Below are 25045 nucleotides of genomic sequence, written 5' to 3'. Positions count from 1 at the left end.
ACTATTTGTTCCTATGCTTAGTCCATATATCCATGGGAGTTTTTTAATATTCTCAGTGAAAAAGCAATTTTTTTCATATTTGCTACTAATATATTTTCTGATGTATGTTTATCTTTTGACTGTATTTTAAGCCTTTACACTGTTTTCATTATTTAGAACAGTGGAAAGGTAACAATATTTTCCTTTATAATTTATTTTTCTGGGCTTAGAAAACCATGTCTCCTCCTTTGTTTACCCTTAGAGTTTTAATAAAGAACACATTTTATTTTTTCCTGTTTTTACTATAGGTTACTGCTTTATATTTAGTTTTTATTTTAATTAAGGCTTTTTTTTTTTTAAGATTTTATTTATTTATTTGACAGAGATAGAGACAGCCAGCGAGAGAGGGAACACAAGCAGGGGGAGTGGGAGAGGAAGAAGCAGGCTCATAGCAGAGGAGCCTGATGTGGGGCTCGATCCCACAACGCCAGGATCACGCCCTGAGCCGAAGGCAGACGCTTAACCGCTGTGCCACCCAGGCGCCCCAAGGCTTTTTTTTTTAAAGAGCAGTTTTACATTCACAATAAAACTGAGGGGAAGGAACAGAAATTTTCCATACACTTCCTGCTCCCACACATGCACAGCCTCTCCCACTATCAACATCTCCCACCAGAGTGGCACATTTACTACAACTGATGAACCGGTATTGACTATCCCTCAGAGCCTACAGTTCACTCTTGGTATTGTACATTCTATGGGTTTGGACAAATATAAAATGACAAGTATCCATCATGATGGTATCGTACAGAGTACTTTCCCTGCCCTAAAAATCCTGTGTGTTCTGCCTATTTATTTAAATTTTGATTTTTAGTGTATCCACTGGCATATGAATCTTAATTAATTTTTCTAATTTTAACAGGTTTTTCAATAAATAGTCCTTTCTTTTTCTACTGTCTTACACTTCCTACTTTGTCATACATTAGATTCTTATAAACAGGGTATTTTTTTTAAGTTTTGTCCTTATTCTATTAATAGAATAATAGTTATTTTCAATAGGTCTACTCTTGCAATGGTATTATGCATTTTTAATTGTTGATGTTTTATTTATTTATTTGTCAGAAGGAGAGAGAGAGAGTGCACGTGTGCACAAGTAGGGGGAATGGCAGGCAGAAGAAGAAGCAGGCTCCCCACTGAGCAGGGAGCCTGACGTGGGACTTAATCCCAGGACATTGGGATCGTGACCTGAGCCAAAGGCAGACGCTTAACCTACTGAGCCACAGAGGTGCCCCAGGAAAAGGTTTTGCTCTCACAAAGCTTCTATATTCTAGTAGGAAACGACACAATTATTATTGTATTTACTATGTGGTCAGTACCAAGCAAGTCACTTAGACTTGTTTAGACTCAGTCTTGGCACAGTCAAGCCCCACTTAAAAGTTCTTATCCATATTTGGGTCTTACCACCCTGATTATCAACAAAGAGCAGATTTATGGTTAGGGAGATGAGTATATTTTATTTTACTACCCAAAGAACAGCCAAGAGGAGAATACAGCAACGATAAACACCAAAGTGAATTCAAGTTTGACTGAATTCCAGTGTCTCTTCCAGTGGAACAGTTCCTGATGGAAGCCCACGACTCCGACAAACACTCTTATGAGGAAAACTCTTGAGCAACACAGTCAGCTTGCTGGGTGTTCAGCAGGGCAAGTCCCAGCAGCAGAGGCATTTGGCTACCTGCAGAGAATCTGAGTTAAATATACACAGAGAATTGGAAAAGGAGTGGCTTTGTAGGAATGCCTATGGGTACGATTCTGGGGATCTGCAGCCCTGGATGGGCAAAACACAAAAACACAAATAATATTTTCACTAACCTCTAAGTGAAAGACAGAATATCCTTCCATTGTGAATGTAGGCAACAAACCACAGTATCATCAAGGATACCAGTGACTTTACCACCAGAGAAGTCACACATTTTTTATATCACATTACAGATGTTGCAGATATTTCAAAATATTGCCTCCGTCACCACTATATCAAAGTCACGGTAGTTCTTAGACCCACCACAGTCTTCTTATTTAATGCATTACTAAAGCAGCACATGTATTACTGTGTAACACTTTAAAACTATTTAAATAACTGCATTTCAGGCCAATTGGTTTCCTTTTAGTCTTATGTATTTTATTCTGTAACTTTAAAAAATTATTCTAAGAGATCCAAAGGCCTCACCAGATCACCACAGGGATCCAGGCACCAAAAAGGTTAAGAACTTCTGTTCTATAAAGTGAGATTACATTTTAAAAGCTATAATTATTAGATCAGGGAGGTAAGACATGCTTATATCCTAAAGTCTTTCCATAGTACTATTTATCTCCACAGTACCAAAATATTTCATGGATATAATTTATTAAGTATCATCCCTCAAAATACCTTGTTCACAACTACAATTAAAAATAAATTGCAACAGGGGTGCCTGGGTGGCTCAGTCGGTTACACGTCTGCCTTCAGCTCAGGTCATGATCTCAGTGTCCTGGGATCAAGTCCCCAGTTGCGCTCCCCACTCCCCAGGGAGCCTGCTTCTCCCTCTGCCCCTCCCCCTGCTCGTGCTTGCCCGCTCTTGCACTCTCTCTCTCACAAAAATAAATAAATAAAAAATTTTAAAAAATTAATTGCAACAGAACAAGAGCTGAGCTAATAACAACAGGAATTCTGAATATCATCACCCTCCCACGTCACATGGACGGAACTGCCTTACATCAGGGTCTTAGGGTTCTTCAGAAATGAAATTCCTTGGCTGGTGCCTGGGACAGCCCCACCTCTCATCAAGTTCTGCCTTAGAGAAAGTGTTAGAATGACTTTTGCTGTAGACAATTAGCCCTGGGTTATAAAACAAATACTTGCTAAAGCACAAGTTTCATTTTTCAGTAAGGATTTTTTTAAAAGTCATGCATTAATATGATTCTGACCTTTTCTCGAATCTGCTTATTAGCCTGTTCATAGCTCAAATTAATAGCTTCAGAACACTCTAACAGATGTTTTTAATATCCCATTTTCTACCAACATGGGAAATCCTGGATTTCTAAAACCTAGAGGGAGTTAATACCATCCCAGACTAAAGGCAAAGATTACAGGAAAAGTAATATAATATGTCGTTAGTCACTTACAACATAAATATTTTGAACAAGATCAAAGAAAACTACCTGATCCAAATTTAATCAAAGTTCAAAGGACTGTTTTTCCCCCTAAATATAGAAATGGAAAAGACATTTCAGAGGAATTTTTAAATTATGTTTTTCATTTTATTTTCTCGACATGATCCTCACTGATTCAACTTTTTTCAACACCACTGTAGTAACTTTCCACAAATGAAAGCTTTTTTTTGGTTGAAAAAATTTATCCTGCCTATAATACAGAGACAAAAATGATCTCAAAGGATCTATGATAGTCATCTCTGGATGGCAGAAGATAAAGAGGGACTTTGTTTCATAATACTTATGTATTTTTTAATGGGCACAAAAGATCCCTTTAAAGAAAAAAAGGGACCCTTTACAAAAATAAATCCTCAAAATACACTCACTCAGACAAGTGATGAGATCAGTTTAAATTTTGAGAACTTGAGAAGAGGAAGAGCTGGGTGGAAGCCTGAGTGGTTGGATGTGGCCCTAAAGAGAACTTCAGGCTCCACGAGAGCAAGGACCACCTTGGTGTTTGCCAGTGTATACAGGTGTCCAGCCCAAGGTCAGCCCCTATAAATAGTGACTAATGAAAGAGAGAATCTGGCCTTGAGGACAGGTTTATAGGAGAGAGTAACAAAACTGCTTTTAAGCTACGTTTAAAACATCCCATTGAGGGTGCCTGAGTGGCTCAGTCAGTTAAGCATCTGCCTTCCACTCAGGTCATGATCCCAGAGTCCTGGGATCAAGCCCTGCGTCAGGCTCTCTATTCAGTGGGGAGCCTGCTTCTCCCTCTCTCTCTGCCTGCTGCTCTGCCTACTTGTGCTCTCTCTCTGTCAAATAAATAAATAAAATCTTGAAAAAAAAGAAAGGAAACTACTACAGCTAGAACAAAGGAAAACAAGGTTTGGGAAATTCTGGGTTATAACCTATGGCCCTCATAGTGAATAATAAGGTTTTTCCCCCCACCCCTAAATTATTTTAGAGCAATTTTATGTTCACAGCAAAACTGAGAGGAAGGCATAGAGATTTCCCATACACCGCCTGCCCTAGATATGCACAGCCTTCCCCACTATCAATATCCCCCTCCAGAGTGGTATGTTAGAATGGATGACCCATCCCAAGCCCCTCAAAGTCCACGGCTTACTCTTCGTGGTGTACATTCTATGGGTTTGGACAAATGACAAGTATCTCCCATTATGGTAGGGAGAGTAAGTTTTCAACCTTCCTAATAAGCAAAATAAAAGAAGGTCTGCAAGAGAACAGAAAAAATATATATTGGCCTCTGCTCCCAATTCCTGGCACAGAGCTCCTAAACCCTTGTAATTTTGTAAGTGATAAGAGCGCTAGGAGCATCTTTTGTCCTAACATTTGGCCTTTGATGCTCGTTCTGACAGAACTCCTAAATCTCTTGGAACTTTCTAAGTGATAGGAATGTCTTTTTTCTAATGAGGTGACTCTGGATGGGCTCCTGAACAGCTCCTAGATAAGGGCTGGTCACCAGAAAGATCAAGCCATGATTATAAACTGGGAACTTTTAGCCCTATGCTCCATCCTACAGAAAGGGGAGAGGGCTAGAAGCGGAGGTAATAATGGACCATGACCACGTGATGAAGTCTCCATAAAAGTCCGCAAGGACAGGGTTTAGAGGCTCTGGTCGCTGAGCACCTGCAGGTGCTGGGAGAGCATGCCTAGAGAGGGCAAGGAAGCTCCAAGGTCCTCTCCACATACCTTCTGGCCCTGTGCATCTCTTCCATCCAGATGTTCACCTGTAACCTTCATCCTAGCCCTTTGTGATAAACCAGCAAATGTAAGTAAGTGTTACTCTGGGTTCTAGGAGCTATTCTAGCAAATTATCAAACCCAAGGAGGGGATCAGGAGCCCCTAGATTTATAGCCAGTTGATCAGAAATTACAGGTGACAGCTTGGGACTTGAGAACTGCATGTGAAGTTTGCAGGGGGGCAGTCTTGTGGGACCGAGCCCTGAACTCCGTAGAACTGGACACTATTTCCAGGTAGATCATGCCAGAATTGAATCAAATGGTAGAACACCTCGCTGGTGTCAAAGAGAATTGCCTGGTGTGGGACAAAACCACCTTTCTGGTGTCGGTCCTTTGAGAATGATGGTGACATGTGAGTAAAGGGGAGACTCGGGAGGAGTAGGTTTTTCCTTTTGGTGTCCTTGGAAAAAAGATGAAGTGACAACGTGCCAGGCTACATGGGGGTGGTGGTGGTGATAAGAGGTAGCACGACCAGAAGGAAGATACTGCCACAATCTGGTGTGAGTTTAGAAAGGCCTGGTCTAGAACATAACAAGGGAAATGGAAAGAGTAGGAAGCAGAGGCAGGGGAAAACTCGTCTGCAGATACCACAACAGAGGAACGAGCAGGAAAGGGAAGCATTTCAGAGTCCTTTCCATAATTTTGTGCCTGGGTAACTGGAAGAGTGTTTTTAACTCTCAACAATTTATTGACCCATTCATCCATCAACATTCGGGGGATTCTCAACCTTGTGAAAAGGAACAAGGCTTAATTCCCTCAGCCTTTTAGCTCGTTAAGAGTCCCTATTATGGGCCAGAATCTATGCCAGGCCCAGAGTCAGGAAAATAAAGACGGTCTCAACACTGAAGAGATGAGGAAGGACATAAGCAGAGGTAAAGAATTAATGCTGCTCCTTGGGGCGCCTGCGTGGCTCAGTTGGTTAAGCATCTGCCTTCGGCTCAAGTCATGATCCCAGGGTCCTGGGGTCAAGCCCCACATCAGGCTCCCTGCTCAGCGGGAAGCCTGCTTCTCTCTATCCCCCGCCTCTTCCCCCAGCTTGTGCTCTCTCTCGCTCACTCTCTCTCTCTTTCTCAAATAAATACATAAAATCTTAAAAAAAAAAAAAAGAATTAATACTGCTCCTATAACAGCACCTGTTTCCTTCCATTGCTTCTTCACTGTTGCCGCGAGACTCTCACGCTCCTAACTTGAAGTAGGTTGGGGGCCCCAGGCAGATTTCAAGATCTGGCTAGATCCATTTGCCTTGAGTGGCCAATATAAAGGTTAAATTTACAAGTTTTTCTACTTAAATTAAGTAAATTATTTGCTTTATTTTACCTTTTTAAAAAGCTAATTCTAATCTTAAGCATTCATCATACAACATACACATTTTCTTTAATCCTGTTTTAGGTTGAGCTTAAAAAAGCACTACCAGGAGTTTAGTTGGAAGTGTTTTTACTAGGAAAGCCTAAGTAGAATACCCAGTTGAAGCCCAAATTATGTCCGGGAAGAAAACACCGCAAGACAATAGGATGGTTGTCTGACTAGTAGGGGCAGGTCGCTGTATCTGGGAATTTCCATTCACCTCTCTCTAAAAGGATTCCAAAAGAAACTATCCTAGCTTATCTGTACTTCATCTCTAACATTTTTCAATCTTCCCCTCTTAAGAAACGAAAGTAGGCACAAAACTACCCTAAGTCAGGCAGGGATCCTTCCCCTTGTCTGCCTAAAACTCATTTATAAATCAAAGTTGTCAAAAGTTGCCCCAGATAGTCTCACTGTTCCTCTCTACTCCTATATATTCTGTGTACTTGGAATTACTCCAAATTCTAAAACGAAAACTAAAAAAAAAAGTATTTATCCCACAAGGTTGTTCAGAGGGTTAAAACATTGAGCTTATTTATCCAAAGATGAGGACCCAGTTAACTATCACGATGCAAACTTAAAGACTTAAAATCCAACTTCTAAAAATTTAAGTGCAGAGACAGGGGGCACTTTAAGAGCAACTGTAGAAATACCTTGCAAAGTAGCAATCAGAACACCATAAAAATGAGTACTGGAGAATCAGAATTTTAAATAAAAATATAAAACAAAACCATAGTATCACAACCTCCATATGTCCTTAGGATTATATGACCATACGTACATTTCAACCAATACCATTTGTGTAGTCTTGGGAAGGACATTTCAACCTCTCTGAATGTGTCTTCCATTTAGAAGAAGTCATTATCTCTGAAATTCTCTATCTCAATGTTGTCCTTTAGGCTAAAGATGTTTGGGCTAATGGGATGTTTCTTTTCTTTCCTTCCTTCCTTTTTAAAGATTTTATTTATTTATTTGAGAGAGCAAGAGAGAATGAGTGAGAGAACACAAGCAGGGGGAGCGGAAGAGGGAGAGGGAGAAGCAGTCTCCCCGCTAAGCAAGGAGCCCGACGTGGGGCTCAATCTCAGGATCCCGGATCATGACCTGAGTTGAAGGCAGATGCTTAACCAACTGAGTCACCCAGGCGCCCCTACTGGGATGCTTTAAACGTAGCTTAAAAGCAGCCAAAATTATTTCCTGACTGGCTTCCAAGGTAACCAAAACTGACCCAGATAAATTGGGGTGCACTCAATTGTTGGTAAAGACTCAGTCCTTGACCTCAAGGAGTTTATAATCAATTTAAGGAACCACTATTCAAATTAGAAAAATATTAGCAAATTCACAAGGCACTGAATACCTTAGTCCCCCCATATCTGTAGTTTCACTTTCTACGGTTTCAGTTACGCAAAGTCAACTGCTGTGCGAGCAGAGGCAGCTGATCCTCCTGACATGTCACAGAAGGTCGAAGGCAGACTAAGGATAAGTGTGTCTGATGTCACTCACCTCACTTTGTCTCATCACATAGGCATTTTATCATCTCACGTCATCACAAGTGGGGTAACCATAGTACAATAAGATATTTTGCAGCACATTCACTTAATGTTTGTTACAGTACATTGTTATAATTATTTTATTTTATTATTATTGTTACTAATCTCTTACTGTGACTAATTAATAAATGAAGCCTTATCACAGGTGTGTAGGTAGGGGAAAAAAACAAAAGCATGCACAGCGTGTGGTACTATCCATGGTTTTAGGCACCTACTGGCGGTCTTGGGATGTATCCCTGGCGAGTAAAGGGGGACGACTGTAAATATCTGCTAGGTCACATGGCACTAATAGAAAGGGTCAAGGAGGACTGCAGGAATGAGAGATGACTTCAGAAGCAAAGGGGGATTTCAGGTCAGGATTGGAGGAAAGGAAGAATTTGAATCAATGGAAGAAAAGGCAAAGGATAAAGAACATGAAGCCTATATTATTTATTTATTTATTTATTTATTTAAAGATTTTATTTATTTATTTGACAGAGAGAGACAGTGAGTGAGGCAACACAAACAAGGGGAGTGTGAGAGGGAGAAGCAGGCTTCCGCTAAGCAGGGAGCCCGATGCAGGGCTCGACCCCAGGACCCTGGGATCATGACCTGAGCCGAAGGCAGACACTTAACGGCTGAGCCACCCAGGCTCTCCTATGTTATTTCTTTACAAAATCTCTGAAACTTCAGTCCTGACTCTGTGACCTTGAACAATCCACTCATCACTGTTACCCTTCAGTAAGTCCGTAATTACTGAGGGTCTATCATACATAAATAAATAATGGAGATTTTCCAACTTAAAGGAGGGGTAAATGGCTTTAAGATTAAAGAAGAGGAAGCTCAAAACTAAAACAACCCCAAGCTTACATTATGTTGCTATCACAAAACACATGAAATCTGTTCTCTTAAAAAAGAATTTTTAAAAACTTGCTTTCACTACTTCATCATTTCTCAGCTAAAACCAAACTGCATGAATCCTAAGTTAAATGTACGTGTAACTTTTTTACTTAGATCAGTCATAGTGTGGGGGGGATATTTTTTACATTAAAATTTCAGAGTCCTGCTCCATCCTTCTCTCATTTGAAACCACGGTAGTCTTTTGCCACTAAAAACAGTATTTCATTCCACAGCTGTAGAAATAGCCTAAGCCATCTGATAGCTTCATTTACGATACAGCATTGAACTTATCTAGCAAAAACACAACACATGCATCGGTACTTCCTTTTGTCCTGTGTATTCCAAATCTCTGCCAAAAGCAGAGGAAAGAAAGTACAAATGGACAGGATATCCTCAAATTATGTGGTTTGCCTTATGTCATTCCAGAGAAAAATCTAGCATCTGATTCACAGTTAGAAATTTGAAGTAAACACTTGAAACACCTAGGGTAGTCAGGTCCTGATGCTGAAGGTGGGCCTTCCTCAACAGCACTTTGTCTTTTAAAAGGTAACCCAGGAAGGCTTTGCCTAAAGGAGTATCAGGAAATCCTGGCTTTCTAGCAGTCACCTACTCTATCCAACACAGTTCTTGGCTTATGAGAAAAGATAAAGGAAAGGAGCATGCACACCATTTTTTAAGAATACCAATAAGAACCAAGTACCTCAAAATCTATTTTCGTGATAAAATTACTACAGATTGATTTATAGTTGTGGTGGCATTTTGATATTCTTATCCATTTTGACAGAATTTTTTATTTATTCATTTTTTTATTTTTATTTTTTAAAGATTTTATTTATTTGACAGAGAGAGAGACAGCCAGCGAGAGAGGGAACACAGGCAGGGGGAGTGGGAGAGGAAGAAGCAGGCTCCCAGCAGAGGAGCCTGATGTGGGGCTTGATCCCAGGACTCTGGGATCACGCCCTGAGCCGAAGGCAGACGCTTAACGTCTGAGCCACCCAGGCGCCCCCAGAATTCTTTTTTTTAAAGATTTTATTTTTGTATTTATTTGAAAGAGAGAGTGCGATCAGGGGAAGGAGCAGAGGGAGAGAGAGAGAATCTTAAGCAGATTCCGAGCTGAGTGGGGCTTGACATCGGGCTTGACCCCATGACCCCGAGATCATGAACTGAGCTGCAATCAAGAGTCAGACACTTAACCAACCGAGCCACCCAGGTGCTCCATTTTGACATAATTCTTAATGCGCACTATATATGTATATTAATTCGCTGTATATCCACTATATTTCAGCAAATACTCCAGAGGACCTAGTAGCATGTGTTGGATACTACACTTAGGGTGAGACTGCACTAGCTTTTCTGTGATGCCAGACACTTATCTCTATAAACCTATTATTACATCTATGTAAATAATATTGTGATATATGCACGGCTATGGTGAAGACTTGGGAGAGCCAATGAATATAAAGCCCTGAGCACAGTATACGCCTTCACTCCACTCATAGCCTTCCCCTCTTCATCTTTTTATTTTTTTACTATTATAGCGGTAAGCGAGATAGACACAGCCCTGTAATCTTGACGCTTACAGTCTAGTAGAAGATACAATGACCATGACAACAACATAGTAATGATGATGATGATAAGGGTCTACTGTTAATAGCAGCCGATACTGATTTACAACTTACTGTGACCAAAGCACTATTCTATGTACACAGCACATTAATCAGTCCTTACACCCTCTGAGCTAAGTGACCAGGACAACAGTTGCTATACAAATAGGTGGAGTGACTCCCTACAACTCATTCTTGAGTGGTTGGGAAAGGACATCGTTGGGATTAATAATATTAATCAGGTAAAATGATGCAGGGATGTGAGGTTGGGAGGGTACGACGTACATGTATGAATGCCCAGAGCAGAGAATGCATGCAGGGATGATCAAAGAACCGAGACGAGTGTAGTTCTAGCGATATATACGTGAGGTTGTAATCAATCCATAAATCCATGTATTAGACAAGGAGTTACTGGAGTGTTAGAGAGGTGTTCTGAGGAGAGGGAGAGTTTCATAAAAGCAACATTAGCAGGTCTTTGGCAAACTGTCGAAGCAGCCCACCTGTCAGCAGCAGCCTGTACTGGGGGATCCTCTGAACTGGCTTGAGCAGGTAGTGCTTGAGGGCCAGATTAGCACAGCGTGGGCTCATCTGAAAGGAAAACGTATCCAAAATAAACACAAGCGTTCTTTCAAGAAGGAAGGGATCCAGATTCAAGTGCCCAGGAAGCCAAAGTTTAGAAAGCCAACAACTCTGGAAGGGGACTCCCAGAGAAGCTCCCTATGTTTTAAGGCACAGCTATTATGCTGAGAGTGAAGCCATAGCCCACCCTCTCCTGCAGGGAGCTCTCTGAAGTCGCGGGCTCACTCTCACACACAGGGGTGGCTGAGCCTGCGCTCTAGGTCAGTTAGAGCCCACCATCCTCAGCAGCTGCCACTGAGGCAAGTATTTGCCAACGTATTCACAAGCACAAACAAACCCTGTGTGGCCCTCGAGATAAGGCAGAAGAAATAAAGCTACTGGGAACACGACTGAAATAATAAGCAGGGCCTACAGTCGATATACCCACGATAACAACTGGTGGTAGTGGAGAGCATTGCAGAAATTAAGTCTAACCTGAAAAGCAGCCTTGCTAAGCATGCCTTTTCTAATAAGCCTGAGTGACATAAAATTTCTTTTTCAGATGAATGGCTATAAAAGACAGCTCCCAAATTGGTGTATAGAGAGACATCTGATACTAGAGCCATTCTGCCTTGGCCAAAAGGACATTTCATTTTGCCTTTAAAGTGCTTTTCCCTAGTATGTGCAATAGACACTTCTGCCCAATCCTGGTTTTCGTAGACATTCTCCGACACAGGAATGTACTGTGAGGTGGCATCAAAATGGCCGGGTGAAAATGTCCCTGCGTCCTAAGATGTCCTGCACTTCTACTTCTTCCACAGCTCAGGCAGGTGGGGAAGGGTTTTGTTAGATTTGCTCGTGTCATTTCATCTTTTTCTAAATACGCACCTCTAGGGTCTGGTACACAGAATTAATTAGAAAGTTATAATGATACTGCATTTAAGAAAGCGTCTACCACGCAAGCATCATTAACCAAGACAGCTAATTTTCCCCTCGTCTTATGTTTTCTTTTGCTGCCAAGGCAACGGAACAACGCACTGGACACTGATGAAAACCTGGGTCAGTTATCAGTTGCCATAGCTATAGAAATCACACTTCCTTGCTTAACAGCATGAAGACATCAGAGCAGAGGAAAAGAAAAAAAAAGGGGAAAAAGATAACAAATAATTTTCAGTTTAATTATGTGTTTAATGTACAAATAAGGAATCAGCAATATCTTAAATCTTTCTAAAACTTTTCTAATTTTGTGTGACTGGAATTCGCTGATTTTTTTTTTTTTTTAGCTACAAAAGAGAGAAATGAGTATTAAAACATAATAATTCACATTTTATCCAAGATTGGGGGGAAGGACTTAAATAAAATTTTAGTTAAAACTAATTTTTAAGAGATGTATTAATGTCATTTATCCCCAATCAAATCAGGCTTGTACTATCATAGCTTTGAGTCCAAACATAATGCTTTGGTCATAAACAGTCATTAATTCTTCTTAACTTTGACACTGAACTTGTGTTATTTATCTGAAGGGAAACAAATTATATTTCCTATACTTCAATGTAGGTTAGTTGTTAGAAGAATAAAAGGAAAAGAAATGTTCCTAGAGTAGTCAAATTCAGAGACAGAAGGTAGAATGGTGGTCACCAAGGGCTGGGGGAGGGGAGAATGGGGTGTTGTTTTAGCCATAGTTTCAGTTTTGCAATGTAAGATGAAAAGAGTTGCAGAGATTGGTTGCAAAACAATGTGAGGGTACTTACTGCTACTGAACTATACACTTAAAAACGGTTAAGATGGTTAAGTCTTATTTTATGTGTATTTCCCCACAATTAAAAAAAAAGGAGACCCATCAACATATTCCAGCACGCAATCATAGATTTTTCAAAATTAAATCTTGTACACAATTTCTCACCTTTTAATTTACTCAATCCCGTCTTTGACTTTGAAGGGATTATGTTTTAATATCTTTTTGTTCTCAGTGATTACAAATTATTACAGCTTTAAAAACAACAAATGAAGAAAAAAGGGTTCAACATTATATGGGAGCAAAAATACCTCAAAATCTCTAACAACAGCAGCAAAAGCTGGGTTCTTCTTACACTGCTCATCCAGCAAAGCTATATTTTTATCAAATTCTTTGATGTACGTGGAATACATTTTTAGATATGGTCCCTTCTTTACAAAGATATCAGCAATTCTATGTTGTTCAGTCCTAAGAGAAGAGAGACACAAAAATATAAAAAGAGTCATTAATGTATCCAAAACATATCCAATATCCAAGAAGTCTAAGCCTTCAGTTCTTCCTCTTCTCTCTTCTTTTAAGACATCTCCTATCCCCAAATGCCTACTCTTCACCATCACGTCGCCTGGATTTTGCCAGCCCTCTGACCAGTCTCCTCGATTCTACCATCTCATCCTTCTGTGCAACCAGAGAGTCTAAAACCCTCTATTACACCATGTGACTTCCAAAGGCCTCCTATGGGACTCAGCAGGAAAAACAAACTCCTTCCCTTGGCTTACAAAGCCCCATTGGTCCTGCTGCTGCCTACTTTTCTGACCCATTTCACACTTCTCTCCTTCTTTCTCAGTACTCTCCAACCACACTGGGCTTCTTTATACATTCTTTTGACATACGGAGTCATTCCCACTTTACAAACTTTTACTAATGGCTTTGCAGGCCTGGAAATAGGAAACCCTGGCCAGCTCCTCCTTTTCGTTCAGATGCTATGTTAAAGTGCTGTGCCTTTTCAGAGGGCCTTCCTCCGCCACCCAATCTTCACTCGCCAGCACATCCATCTTATTTTACATCTTTCCAGGTCAGAAATTGCTTTTATCCGGGGCGCCTGGGTGGCTCAGCCGTTAAGCGTCTGCCTTCGGCTCAGAGTGTGATCCCAGCGTTCTGGGATCGAGCCCCACATCAGCTCCTCCACTGGAAGCCCGCTTCTTCCTCTCCCACTCCCCCTGCTTGTGTTCCCTCTCTCACTGGCTGTCTCTCTCTCTGTCAAATAAATAAATAAAATCTTTAAAAAGAAAAAAAAAAGAAATTGCTTTTATCCAATGTTTCTTGTCCATTTTTCTGGTTCTCCCCCAACTAAAATGTCTACTCTATGAGAGCAAGAGCCTTATCTATTTTGTAAAATGTGATATTTCCGCCACGCTTAGAGCCCTGACCAGCACACTGTAGATAATCTAAACCTTGATGAAGGCAGAAATGAAGTATCTCAACAGTTATTAAAAACCAATGTAAAAATAAATGTTATTTTAGAAAGCATACTAAAATCAAACAGTATGTCCTAACTTGAAGGCCCCAAGAGAAAAATATTTAAGTAGAAAATATCTAATCCAAGGATTAGAAGACTTTTATGTCAGTAATAAGTGTAGCTTTTCCCATAATTATCATTTCAGCTGTCCCTTTCATCAATTTAGTCTGTTTCTTAGGAATGCTTAATACTTTAACGCAGAACATCTATCCATCTAAACTCGAGAAAACTTCAGTACAAGTAAAAAATAAATTCAAGCCTCTTATAACACCCGCTTTCATAAATACGCATATCTTTGAAAGGCAACTGAGTAACTTTAAGATAATTTTTGTAAGAAGAATGACAAAGTATGTACAGGAAAACTCTTTGTAATCACATTTTATTTCTATCATGGCTTTTAAAAATAACTTTTAGTCATCCTTCAGTCCTTAACCCTGTGTTATTTTACACTTAGGCTGCAGCTATGAATTAATCACTCGTCTAACTTATTTTCCCAACAAGACGTATTTTTCTGGAAAAGAAAGCTTACAGGGAGATTTTAATCATGAAAGTAGGCGACACTATTTTGCTATTCTAATCATTTGGGGTTCCCCAGGGACAATAAATTCAAAACCCCTAGAACAAATTTTCTACATATTTCGGAAGATGTCACCAAAGTGTCTGCTTACTTTCTACTACCCAAGGAAGTAGTTAACCTTTTGGTATTCCAGTTTGGAAATCTGTAGCTTACAATGCTATCATATACATGTAAATTTTCTAAACCAAACAAAACTATTATCTCAGTAAATGGTCTGTTTTCCAAAATGTAAACAAAGATTCATGAAATTCCAGAAAAGATAATAAAGCATTTAAAAACATTTCAATGTGAATATATCAAGTAAACTACCGCAATCTCAAAAACCTTGATTATCAAAGGTCACATACAGAAAGTTAAACTGGCTGAATATGGACCCTTCTTGTTTTTGAGGCAATATTACCAAAGAATTTAAACATTTCTAGAATTGAGCTCAGTGTATCAAGGTTGTGAATTTCAGCCATTGTAGGGGCGCTTTGGTGGCTCAGTCGGTTAAGGGTCTGCCTTCACTCAGGTCATGTTTCCTGGTCCTGGGATCCAGCCCCACATCGGGGAGTCTGCTTCTCCCTTTGCCCCTCCCCGGCTCATCCTCCCTCCCTGCCCCCTCCCCCTCCCTCTCACTCTCCCTTGCCCTCTCTCAAATAAACAAAATCTTTTTTTTTTTTTTAAAGATTTTATTTATTTATTTGACAGAGATAGAGACAGCCAGCGAGAGAGGGAACACAAGCAGGGGGAGTGGGAGAGGAAGAAGCAGGCTCCTAGCGGAGAAGCCTAATGTGGGGCTCAATCCCACGGCCAGGATCACGCCCTGAGCCGAAGGCAGACGCTTAACGACTGTGCCACCCACGCACCCCTCAAATAAACAAAATCTTGAGGGAAAAAAAAAATAAAACAACCAATCTACAGGTAACTGCCAAGGAAATTCAATACACTGAAACAACTCAATGTAAGGAACACCACCTCTCTGTCACAAGCACGGCCCTTATGGCTTCATCTAAAATTGGGACTCTGGGAAAGCTGGTCAGTCCATTTTTACCAGTTTGACATCCTTTCCTCCAGTTCCTTCAGTAGATCCCGGTTGAGCTCATACAGCTGAGGCAAGTAGTACAGGATCTGATTTAGGATCCGGTCCTCAATCACAGGTTTCCCAAGTTGCCTGGAAGCATGGGCCACTGCATCTCGGAAATCCTATTATGGTTCAGAGAAGGAAAAATAACACACATAGACATATAATTGATATAAAGCTTCCCCCCCCCATGTGCTTCTCTTTTTAAAACAACATAAGTCACAAACTGTATTTTCCATGTAGAATTACAAACTCAAAGTGCCCACTTCCTCCTATCCCGCTTAGCCAGATTAAAAAAAAACCCAAAAAAACCACCCTACCACAACAAAGTGGCTAGGGTAGATATTTGGTTTTAAAACAGTCTGTATGATATTTCTCTTAAATCTTTTGATCTCCAAACTTTGTAATTACATTAAAGGGTATCTGGAAATCGTATTGCAACTCTAAGTAGCCTTTAGACTTATTCCAGTAGTGCTATACGAACACAATCCATTCATTTTAGAAGTCCCCAAGAGATCTTACTTAACTTTACTCTGGAAAGTCCCTTTGTTCACTTTCAGTAATTATTTCCCAACAACAAGAGCATTCTAGGTAAGGCATGTGGAGGACACTGGCACACTCTTGATAATCAGAGAATACTGGACCCAGTATTACTGTATTCCCTGGGCTAGCCTCATTTTCCTCATCTGTTAAGTGGGTTATGAGACTTTCATATCGCACACCATCAGATAACACACTTAAAGCTTTTTGCAATGTGTTTGGCACACAGAATCAGCAAAATATTTTCACTGTGGACCTTAAATTCTCCTCTCCCTCCTACTGACTTCTTGATAAACTCACCAGGATTTACACTTTTTGCAAAATAAAAAATTTTCTCCTTGTATGTTCTTTTCTGTTAACTTTTCCCTAGAAATTATTTATACCATGTTTTAAGACAAGTCCACACCATCCCATCCCATCACCCCAGAGGACGTGGGAAGGGTGGTGGTGTCTGAGATCCTAATTGTCTGGTTTCACCCTATCTGGAGGCCCACCCTCAGGGGATAAGTAAAACAATAGTGGAATCTGTTCCAAAGTCCTTAGGACTCAAAAACAGAGACTGATCCTTCTCAGAAACAGCAGGTTTAATTAAAACCTTAAAGCAAAGGTTGGGTAAAACAGACTCTACTAGGCTTCATCTTCCTTTATCTTTGTTTCTAACTACTTTCCCTTCAGGGATTCACTGGGCAAATGAAACAGACAAGAAAGCTACCGGTTTCTCCCCCCTCCCCCCTTCCCTTCAACTACTTGCCTCCAACACACATACATTAACCACAGGCACTTCTTATGCTTCTTGTGAAGGACAAAAACCTTACGTAACATTTAAAAGTATGTGAAAGGATTCCTTTCTTACTTAAAGGATGGTCATTTCAGACAATTCAAATCCTCCTGTGTGGAACAGGTGCTAATAAGCCCTTTGCTCAGGCTTCAGTACCTGGGACTAACTTTATTGGTCCAACAGTCACATTGGCCCAAAGGAACCAAATACTTACAGCAGTAATGAAAGAACTACTTTTACAGCTAATTACTGTAATATAAAATAGGAATCTGTAACTTGCATAAACTCCAATCCAGAAAACCACACAAAACATCTCCAGAAACCAAATGGATATTGGCCAAATTCCACCTCCCAGCAGCTTGTTTCTATTAGCATTCACATTTACTAAGAGAAAATAGAGCTACTTAATGCTTTTCAAAGTCATTAGATTTTTCCATCAGGCAGAACTACAGAATATATTTACATGTCACAAATAACTTCCTCAATTGTAATAACATTCAAAGAACAGTTAAAACATCTTCTATAGTACTTTCTTTCTCTTTTTGGTACCAGTTTTATGATTAATATAACTTAAATGCAAAAATTCCTTGTTCAGCAAAGCAATAAACACTGCCCCTTCTTCTGGTAGAATAAATGATGAACATGTTTGTCCCCTGGCAGCAAGACGACTTTTATTTTCCAGTTGGAAGATACTTCCTCAGTCACAACAGTGAACGGTAGCCACTAGCAGCTAAGCAGCTTAAGGACCCTATCTGACACGACTTTTGCCAGACTCTTGCATTCCATGTCTGCCACCATTGCCAAAAGGGAAACTTGTTTATTTAAGAAACATTCAACAGAGGCCAGCCAAATTCACACTGGGCAGACCAGTGAGATGGCCGCCTCTAACTGGAGGCGTCTGTCACATATCAAAGCGTCACTTATTCCAGGATTACTGGATGATGGCAGGTAGCTCTGAAGGAAGTAGAGGCCCATACTGCCCTTGTTAAAATTATAAGTAGCACAACAAAATGTAATAGAAATTTAATAATTAAAAGAGCAAAAGAACAATTAATAGAGATGATAGAAATTTAGAGTTTCTATCTAGCTATCTATTACAAATTATTCCCAGGACCCAGGAAGTTACATAATTTTTTAAAGGATTTTATTTATTAATTTAGAGAAAGAGAGCGGAGAGGGGAGAAGAGGGGGAGGGAAAAGGAGCAGGAAAGAATCTCAGGCAGACTCTGGGCTCAGCGTGGAGCCCAATGTGGGGCTTGATCTCACACCCCAAGATCATGACCTGAGCAAAGTCAAGAGTTGGACATTTAATTGACTGAACCAGCCGAGTGCTGCAGGAAGTTATATATTCTAAGCAGGCATTACCAGGGCCATCAATTATTCTTCATTGTACCTTTTTGAAAACAGGAAAGGCTACCTCTTACCCCACACCAATGCAACTCACACCAAGGCCTTCATAATTGCACATAGCAGCTCTGGCCCAAAGCTCGTCCCCTCACCTCTTGGGTCACCATCCCTAGAAAGCAATGTACTATGGCCCCAGTGTCAGATGTAACTAATTCACACAAGAACTACATGCAGAATCTTTAACTTCTCAGCTCTTCATGAACCTCAACCATTTCCAGAACTGGTGCCACTAGGAAGAAAACATTTTTCTTTTTTTAAATAAAAAGGATGATTACAACATATGTCTGGTTATTTTTCTAAATGCTAACATCCAGGATAATTTGGGAAAGTGTGATGACACTTAAGAGCCAGAGGCAAAACTATTTTTGGGCAGAAGAATTTAAATTCCCCAACACCTCCTGGACTAAATCAGTGAGGATGCAAGACCACACGACTGGCACATCAAAAATTAGATCCAGAGTATACTTTTCCACACTGGAAAAGCTGGGTAATTAAAATGGAAGGGGTGTGGAAACTGGGGTGTGAAAATGCGAGGCAAGCAACAGAGTTTACTGATATCAACCACATGTACTTCAGTCTATGCTTCTAACATAAAACCCACCAAAGATTCTGTATGTAAAATGGAACCACCTACACTCAAGTTTCTGATTACAGTAACCAAATGTGTGTTCAACTTGGCATTTTTAGAAACAGAAATAGGCTCCTGAATTATAAAGCATATCATAATACTATGCTTAATAATTCCAAGAAAACCTACAAATGAGAACCAGATCAACTTCTAAAACACATTCGGTTCCTTTGAGGTATTAACATACTAGCCTTACAAGCTCTGATCACTTGGGCAAGACCTAAGCAAAAATCAATGCAAATCAAGTCATGTATGAACATCTAAAGCAGTGAAGCACAAAACAGATGGTCTTATTCGTGGGGTCAGGCTTTACATCTCTGTGCCAAAGAGAAGTAAGCGACTTAATTAAGCTGTCCGGACTGGGCTTCCTGACCTGAGGGCATTACTTAACCACTATGATGACCCAGTGGATTACAAAGACTAAACGGACATATGGATGGGTAGGGAACTCTGTAGGGCTCCCTGCCTTCATAAAGGTTATTAAGAAACACTTCATATTAAGCAAAAGCAAAGCAGCTGCGAAGGTCAAAGAGCTTTGATAAATATGCAGAAAGGGGTGTGAAGCTATGAAGTAAATGTAGAGAGGGTAGAAAGTCCTAACATTAACAATTCGATTTTGTCCTTAAATTAAAATATCTGACCAATGAAATGATTCTTCCCTCTCAATATGCTCAGACCTTTTGATGCATAGTCATCAATGCGAGCAAACTGTATAAAACATGACCCAAACCTGTCCTTTATCTCCAGTCTCTAATTCCCTTAACAACTTAATAGGAAATAATCATAATATATCCTATCTAGCTTCATTTTACTCTTTAGAAGAGGAAAAACTAGAATTTCTCTGGTTTCTTGGGCCAACTGAAAGAATTCTGAAAACAAGCTCATATACCCAATGATATACTACTATTCCCTATACAGCATCCTAGAAATTTCAAGTAATAATTTTTAATCAATTTCTGAACAATCACTAAGTGCAAGGTATCAGAGAGACCAGAGTTCAAAGTCTGGCTTTGCCATTTAATAGTGGGTTACTTTGGGCAAATAGTTTCCTTCATTTAAGAAACAGAAATAACATCCATTTGATAGGGTTGTTATGAGGATTAAAATAGACAATTTATGTAACATAGTTTTAGCATGTTTCAAGGCACACAGAGTGTGTTCAGCAGAAGGCCGTTTATTTAAGTAAAGAAGATTTGATTCATAATGATCACATGAATCTCATTTATGATCCACAAGTCCCTAAAAGTCTGGAAGGAGAACACTGAAGTACAGGCATGTCACGAGAAGGAAATACCAAACCAAAATAGGGAAAACAAACACCTCAGCAGTAAGATAAAGGGGCTCTTAACAATGAACTTCATTCAGTGAAGGGCAGTCACATGAAGGAAGCGGCTCAAAAAGGTTAGGCAGCCATGTGAAAAGACTCTAAAACAGAATTCTTTACCACTAAAGAACAAATAAATGGTAATTAAATGGTTAACAAGACTCAAAAGACAGGGTGTATTCAGCTGAAAAGGATGAAGTTATTTTGAGATGGGAAAAACTGAAAGGTTCTGTGAGAAAGTCTTCTATTCTTTTTTATAATGCATTTAAAAAAAAGAAAAGATATATCCTAGTTACTAACAGACATATAGATGTCCAAGTAACTTTGCCTCTAACTCTATGGATTTTATTGAGAGTTCTTCAAATTTTTAAGGTAACTGTGTCCCAACCTAAAGAAATGAGTGGAGCAAAGATGGTTCTTTACCAGTATCCCTTTACTACTTCATCAGCCCATCTTTGTCAAAAAAGACCTCAAAGTCTCTGATCATTCCCTTGCAAAATATATATTTTTAAAATCATGCTATTTGGACATTCATAAAATAAATTTATAAAGCTGTTTATTAAACCAGTCTCCCAACAAAGGGAGAATAAGATAACAAAAACAACAACAAAAAAATGTATCACTTGCACTGAACTATATTAAGTAAGGTGTGTTACCTATAAAATGTGCACTTATATACAATACAATAGCAACCTCTGGATTGGACAACTTCTGCTACAACAAGGAAAAACAAATATAAATAACTACAGTTTTACCAAGTACTATTTTATTCATCAGTTGTCTATCATTCATTCAACAAATATGAATTTACTGAGATAAGAATCAATGAAACGTAAAAATCCCTGTCTTCATGGAACTTACCTTCTAGTGGAGGAAGAAAGTTAATAGGGTCTATTTCAGGAACAAACTATTTTGACTGATTTGATTAAAAGTTTATTTGATAACATCGTAATTAAATAGTATGCATTTTAATTTATATAAATAAGTTCTGAATAACAGAGCAATTTATCTTAAAGGCCCTCCACTTAACCTGCAGCTAAAACTATTTAAGTGTTTAACATTTATTTTGCATGATCTCATTTAATTGTCACATCCACTTTATTAGTTTTTTTAAGATTTTATTTTTTTTTTATGTAATCTCTACACCCAATGTAGGACTCAAACTCACAACCCCAAGATCAAGAATCACATACTCCACTGAATGAGCCAGCCAGGTGCCCCATCATCACACAAACTTTATGCGATTATTATTATTATTCCCATTTTCCAGAAGAAACCAAGGCTTGACTAATTTGTCCAAGAGCACATAGTGGCAGAGGCAGAATTCTTAACCACTGATCAATTAGTCACACTCACTCATTCAACAAACGTCTACTAAAAGCCTTTCAACAAATAGGAATGATGCTAGGTGCTGGAGATATGATCCCTGCCCTCACCTAGCTTACATTTTAGTAAAGTAGACCAAAATAAACAAGGAAGCAAACAAATATACAAATTATATTAAACGCCAAGAAGAACACAAAGGGAAAGTGAAAGAGATAAGGATGGTCAAGGAAGGCCTCTCTGAGGAGGTCACATTAAGCCCAAATTGGGAGGATTAAGAAAAAACTAGCTATGAATGAGATGAAGAGCAAAGATTCCAGGAAACTGCATTAGCGAAAGCTGTGAGCCAGAAGAATCTTAGCACCAAACTAAGACCTGGAAGGAGGCCTGTACGGTCAGAACATGGTCAGTGAGTAAGAGAACACCCTTCCTGCCCCAGCATCTCATCTGAGTTAGAGGCCAAATCACATAGCACCTTTTAGGCAGAGGGAACCATAATTTAATGACTGAACAAGAGAAAAGGAACTCTACCAATAATCATTATGCCAAGACAATAACCAGGACTATCAAAAGCAGATGGGGATATAAGGCCATTCTACTTACTAGCCTTGGGGAGTAACACGGACTTTTTCTTAATGCAATGGGAATCATTTAAAGGGTTTTAAGCAGGGGAGTGACATGTTCTAATACATATTCTAAGAAAATCACTCTTGAAATTTTATAAGAAAAAAAATCATTTAAGAAACAGATTGGGAAAAGGGTGAGAATGGAAACAGGAGCCCCTGTGAGGAGGCTGGCATGGTCGTCTGTGTAAGAGATGATATTCTGGACTAAGTTCGTGGCAGTAAAGTGGAAATAGAATCAGTGGGCTTGGTGATGGGTTGGCTGGAGAAGTGAGTGAGAAGGAGAAATAAAGAACAAATCCTAGTTTTCTGGCTTTGGCAGCCATAGGGATAACACTACCATTTTGAAAAGGGAAACACTGGTATTGGGTACTGACTTAGAGACACTGTGCACCACTGGACCTTTTAAAAACTCTAGTTCTGGGGCACCTGGCTGGCTCAGTCAGTGGAGCCTGTGACTTTTGATCTTGGGGTTGCAAGTTCGCGCCCCACGTTGGGTGTAGAGATTACTTAAAAAAAAAATCTAGTTTCAAGTCCAGGAGCTCATGGCAGATAGCGCACAGCATATATCACAAAAAACCCTAATTGTAAAGTCTTGCCACTGCTGCTACAGGCCCAAGTTTTCCTCACAAACACTAGGCAGATGAATCAAAGACCCTAACTGAATATGCTGGCTCCTAGAATCTTGAGTTGATTTTAAACTGCATGCCTCCATCCAAGCCTACTTCCTTCCAATGTCATAACAGTTTAAATGATGAAATTATCTGGTCTAGATGTTAAGTTTTTTTCTATGAGCTATGTCACCTAGTTCAGCAAATTCTAAACAAAGAAATGTCAGTGAGCTACAGTGATATATTGAAGTGATATATAAAGTGTTAGCTACAGTGACAAATTTAAATTTTAAAAATATTGGACATATTGGACAGTGCAGATACTGAGCACTTCTGTCATCACAGAAAGATCTATTAATGCTATTCTAGAGTCTCTAATACAGAAAACTATTCATGGGAAATCAAGTGTAACTGAAACAATAGCTTCTCCCAAGCCACTTGGATACGTGGTTGATTAAAAAAAAAAATCCACTGGATTATCTAAAGCCTGTTATTTAGATATTTTAAAGCAGTCATATTCTAGGATATAACACAGACATGAACTCATTTATATGAAGTCAGATGGCAGTAGTGCTCAGGATTAAAACTATCCATGTGCTACCTTTGTGGGGTCCTTTTGGTAGAAGGGTAAATATGAATTTAACAGTGTGGTGGCGGTAGTGAAATGAAACAAGAGACTCTTTTGACTTCACCCACATCATGCTGGTAATGGCTCTCACCTGGCTAATGCTCTGTTTTTAAAATTCCCATCAGAGCTGGGCTGTGCTGAGTTAACATTTGCACATACCAGACAGGATGTTAACATGAGGTTGGCAGATGATCTACTCTCACTCCTACATTAAAGGCTTAGGAGGTTTTGAAAATGTACAAGTAAGTGGGTTTTGGATGATTCATTCTGTTCAAAACCATCTGGGAAGAGGCCAAGGCCATCCATGACATCTATCAGATCTGAGATGATATGGGAAATACTTCAGTCTGGCTGTCCATTCTTACAGTGTTTATGATTTGTTCCAAAAATACAGGGGTAAGAAAAGATATATAGTTTTAAATAATCAAATAAATAAACTAATGAAGATTTTGTTTGTTTTTAGAGGAGAGAGGGAACACATATGAGTGCATGCAGGTGAGAGGGAGGGAGGAGGGGCAGAGGGAGAGAGAGAAAATCTTAAGCAAGCTCCATACCCAGCACAGAGCCTGGGGTTCCATCTCACGACCCTGAGAGCCTGACCTGAGCTATGCGGGGACCCCATTAAACTAATGAAGCCCTTAACTGCTTCTCTACCTACTGGAATCAGAACTTTCCTCATTAAAATGAATTAGTTCAGAGGGAAAAAGTCATCTGGAAGGGACAGAATTATAAAAAAGGCTACTGTTTGATAACAAAATGAATTCTTCCGATTCACTCATATTCTATAAGGGAAGATGAAGAAGGTAATAAAAGGCAATTTGAGCACCTACTGTATACTGTGTACAATACCAGGCTCTTTCACATACTTTATTCCACGGATTCCTCACAACCAGAGAGATCAGTATTTGTATCCCCATCTTACAAATGAGGAAAGCTAGGCCGAAGGGTTAGACTACTTTCTGAAATTCACAAAGCTATTAAGAAACAGAATTAGGGCGCCTGGGTGGCTTAGTCGGTTAAGCATCCGACTCTTGGTTTTCGCTCAGGTCATGATCTTAGGGTCTTGAGATCAAGCCATGCAACAGCTCTCCACTTAGCAGAGAGTCTGCTTGGGGTTTCTCCCCCTCTGCCCCTCCCCCCACTCACACTTGCACGCCCTCTTACCCTCCCTCCCTCTCTCTCTCAAAAATAAATAAATAAAGCCTAAAAAAGAAAAAGAAAAAAAAGGAAACAGAATCTACTTAGGCAGGATAGACACCGATATTTTTGCCAACATTCTCAAGTGTGGTCCTTAAATTGTTATTGGTCTGCAAAGATATTAGTGAGAAGGGTAAATAAGGGATTGGAAACTTTTATGTCAGTTTGGCAGTTCTAGGAATCTATTGTATTTTACAAAAGTTCTGGTCCGAGATGGATTGGAAATTTTAAAATC

General features: G+C 39.7%; 1 protein-coding gene across 2 annotated transcripts in view; it reads right to left on the bottom strand.

Moving 5' to 3' along the window:
* The window catches only part of FGD6 (FYVE, RhoGEF and PH domain containing 6), a 110120-nt gene that overhangs the window by 31976 nt on the left and 53099 nt on the right, over nt 1-25045 (bottom strand). For both annotated transcript variants that reach the window (XM_045780022.2, XM_045780023.2), the window contains exons 6-8: nt 15722-15873; nt 12907-13063; nt 10803-10890 (exon numbers count right to left, since the gene is read on the bottom strand). In XM_045780022.2, coding sequence (XP_045635978.2) covers nt 10803-10890; nt 12907-13063; nt 15722-15873 — 397 coding nt within the window. The remainder of the gene's footprint in view (nt 1-10802; nt 10891-12906; nt 13064-15721; nt 15874-25045) is intronic.

Source organism: Ursus americanus, chromosome 17 (genome assembly GCF_024610735.1).
Source record: "Ursus americanus isolate L20-20 chromosome 17, mUrsAme1.1.p, whole genome shotgun sequence".
NCBI lineage: Eukaryota > Metazoa > Chordata > Mammalia > Carnivora > Ursidae > Ursus > Ursus americanus.
This window is presented reverse-complemented; position numbering and strand designations above follow the sequence as displayed.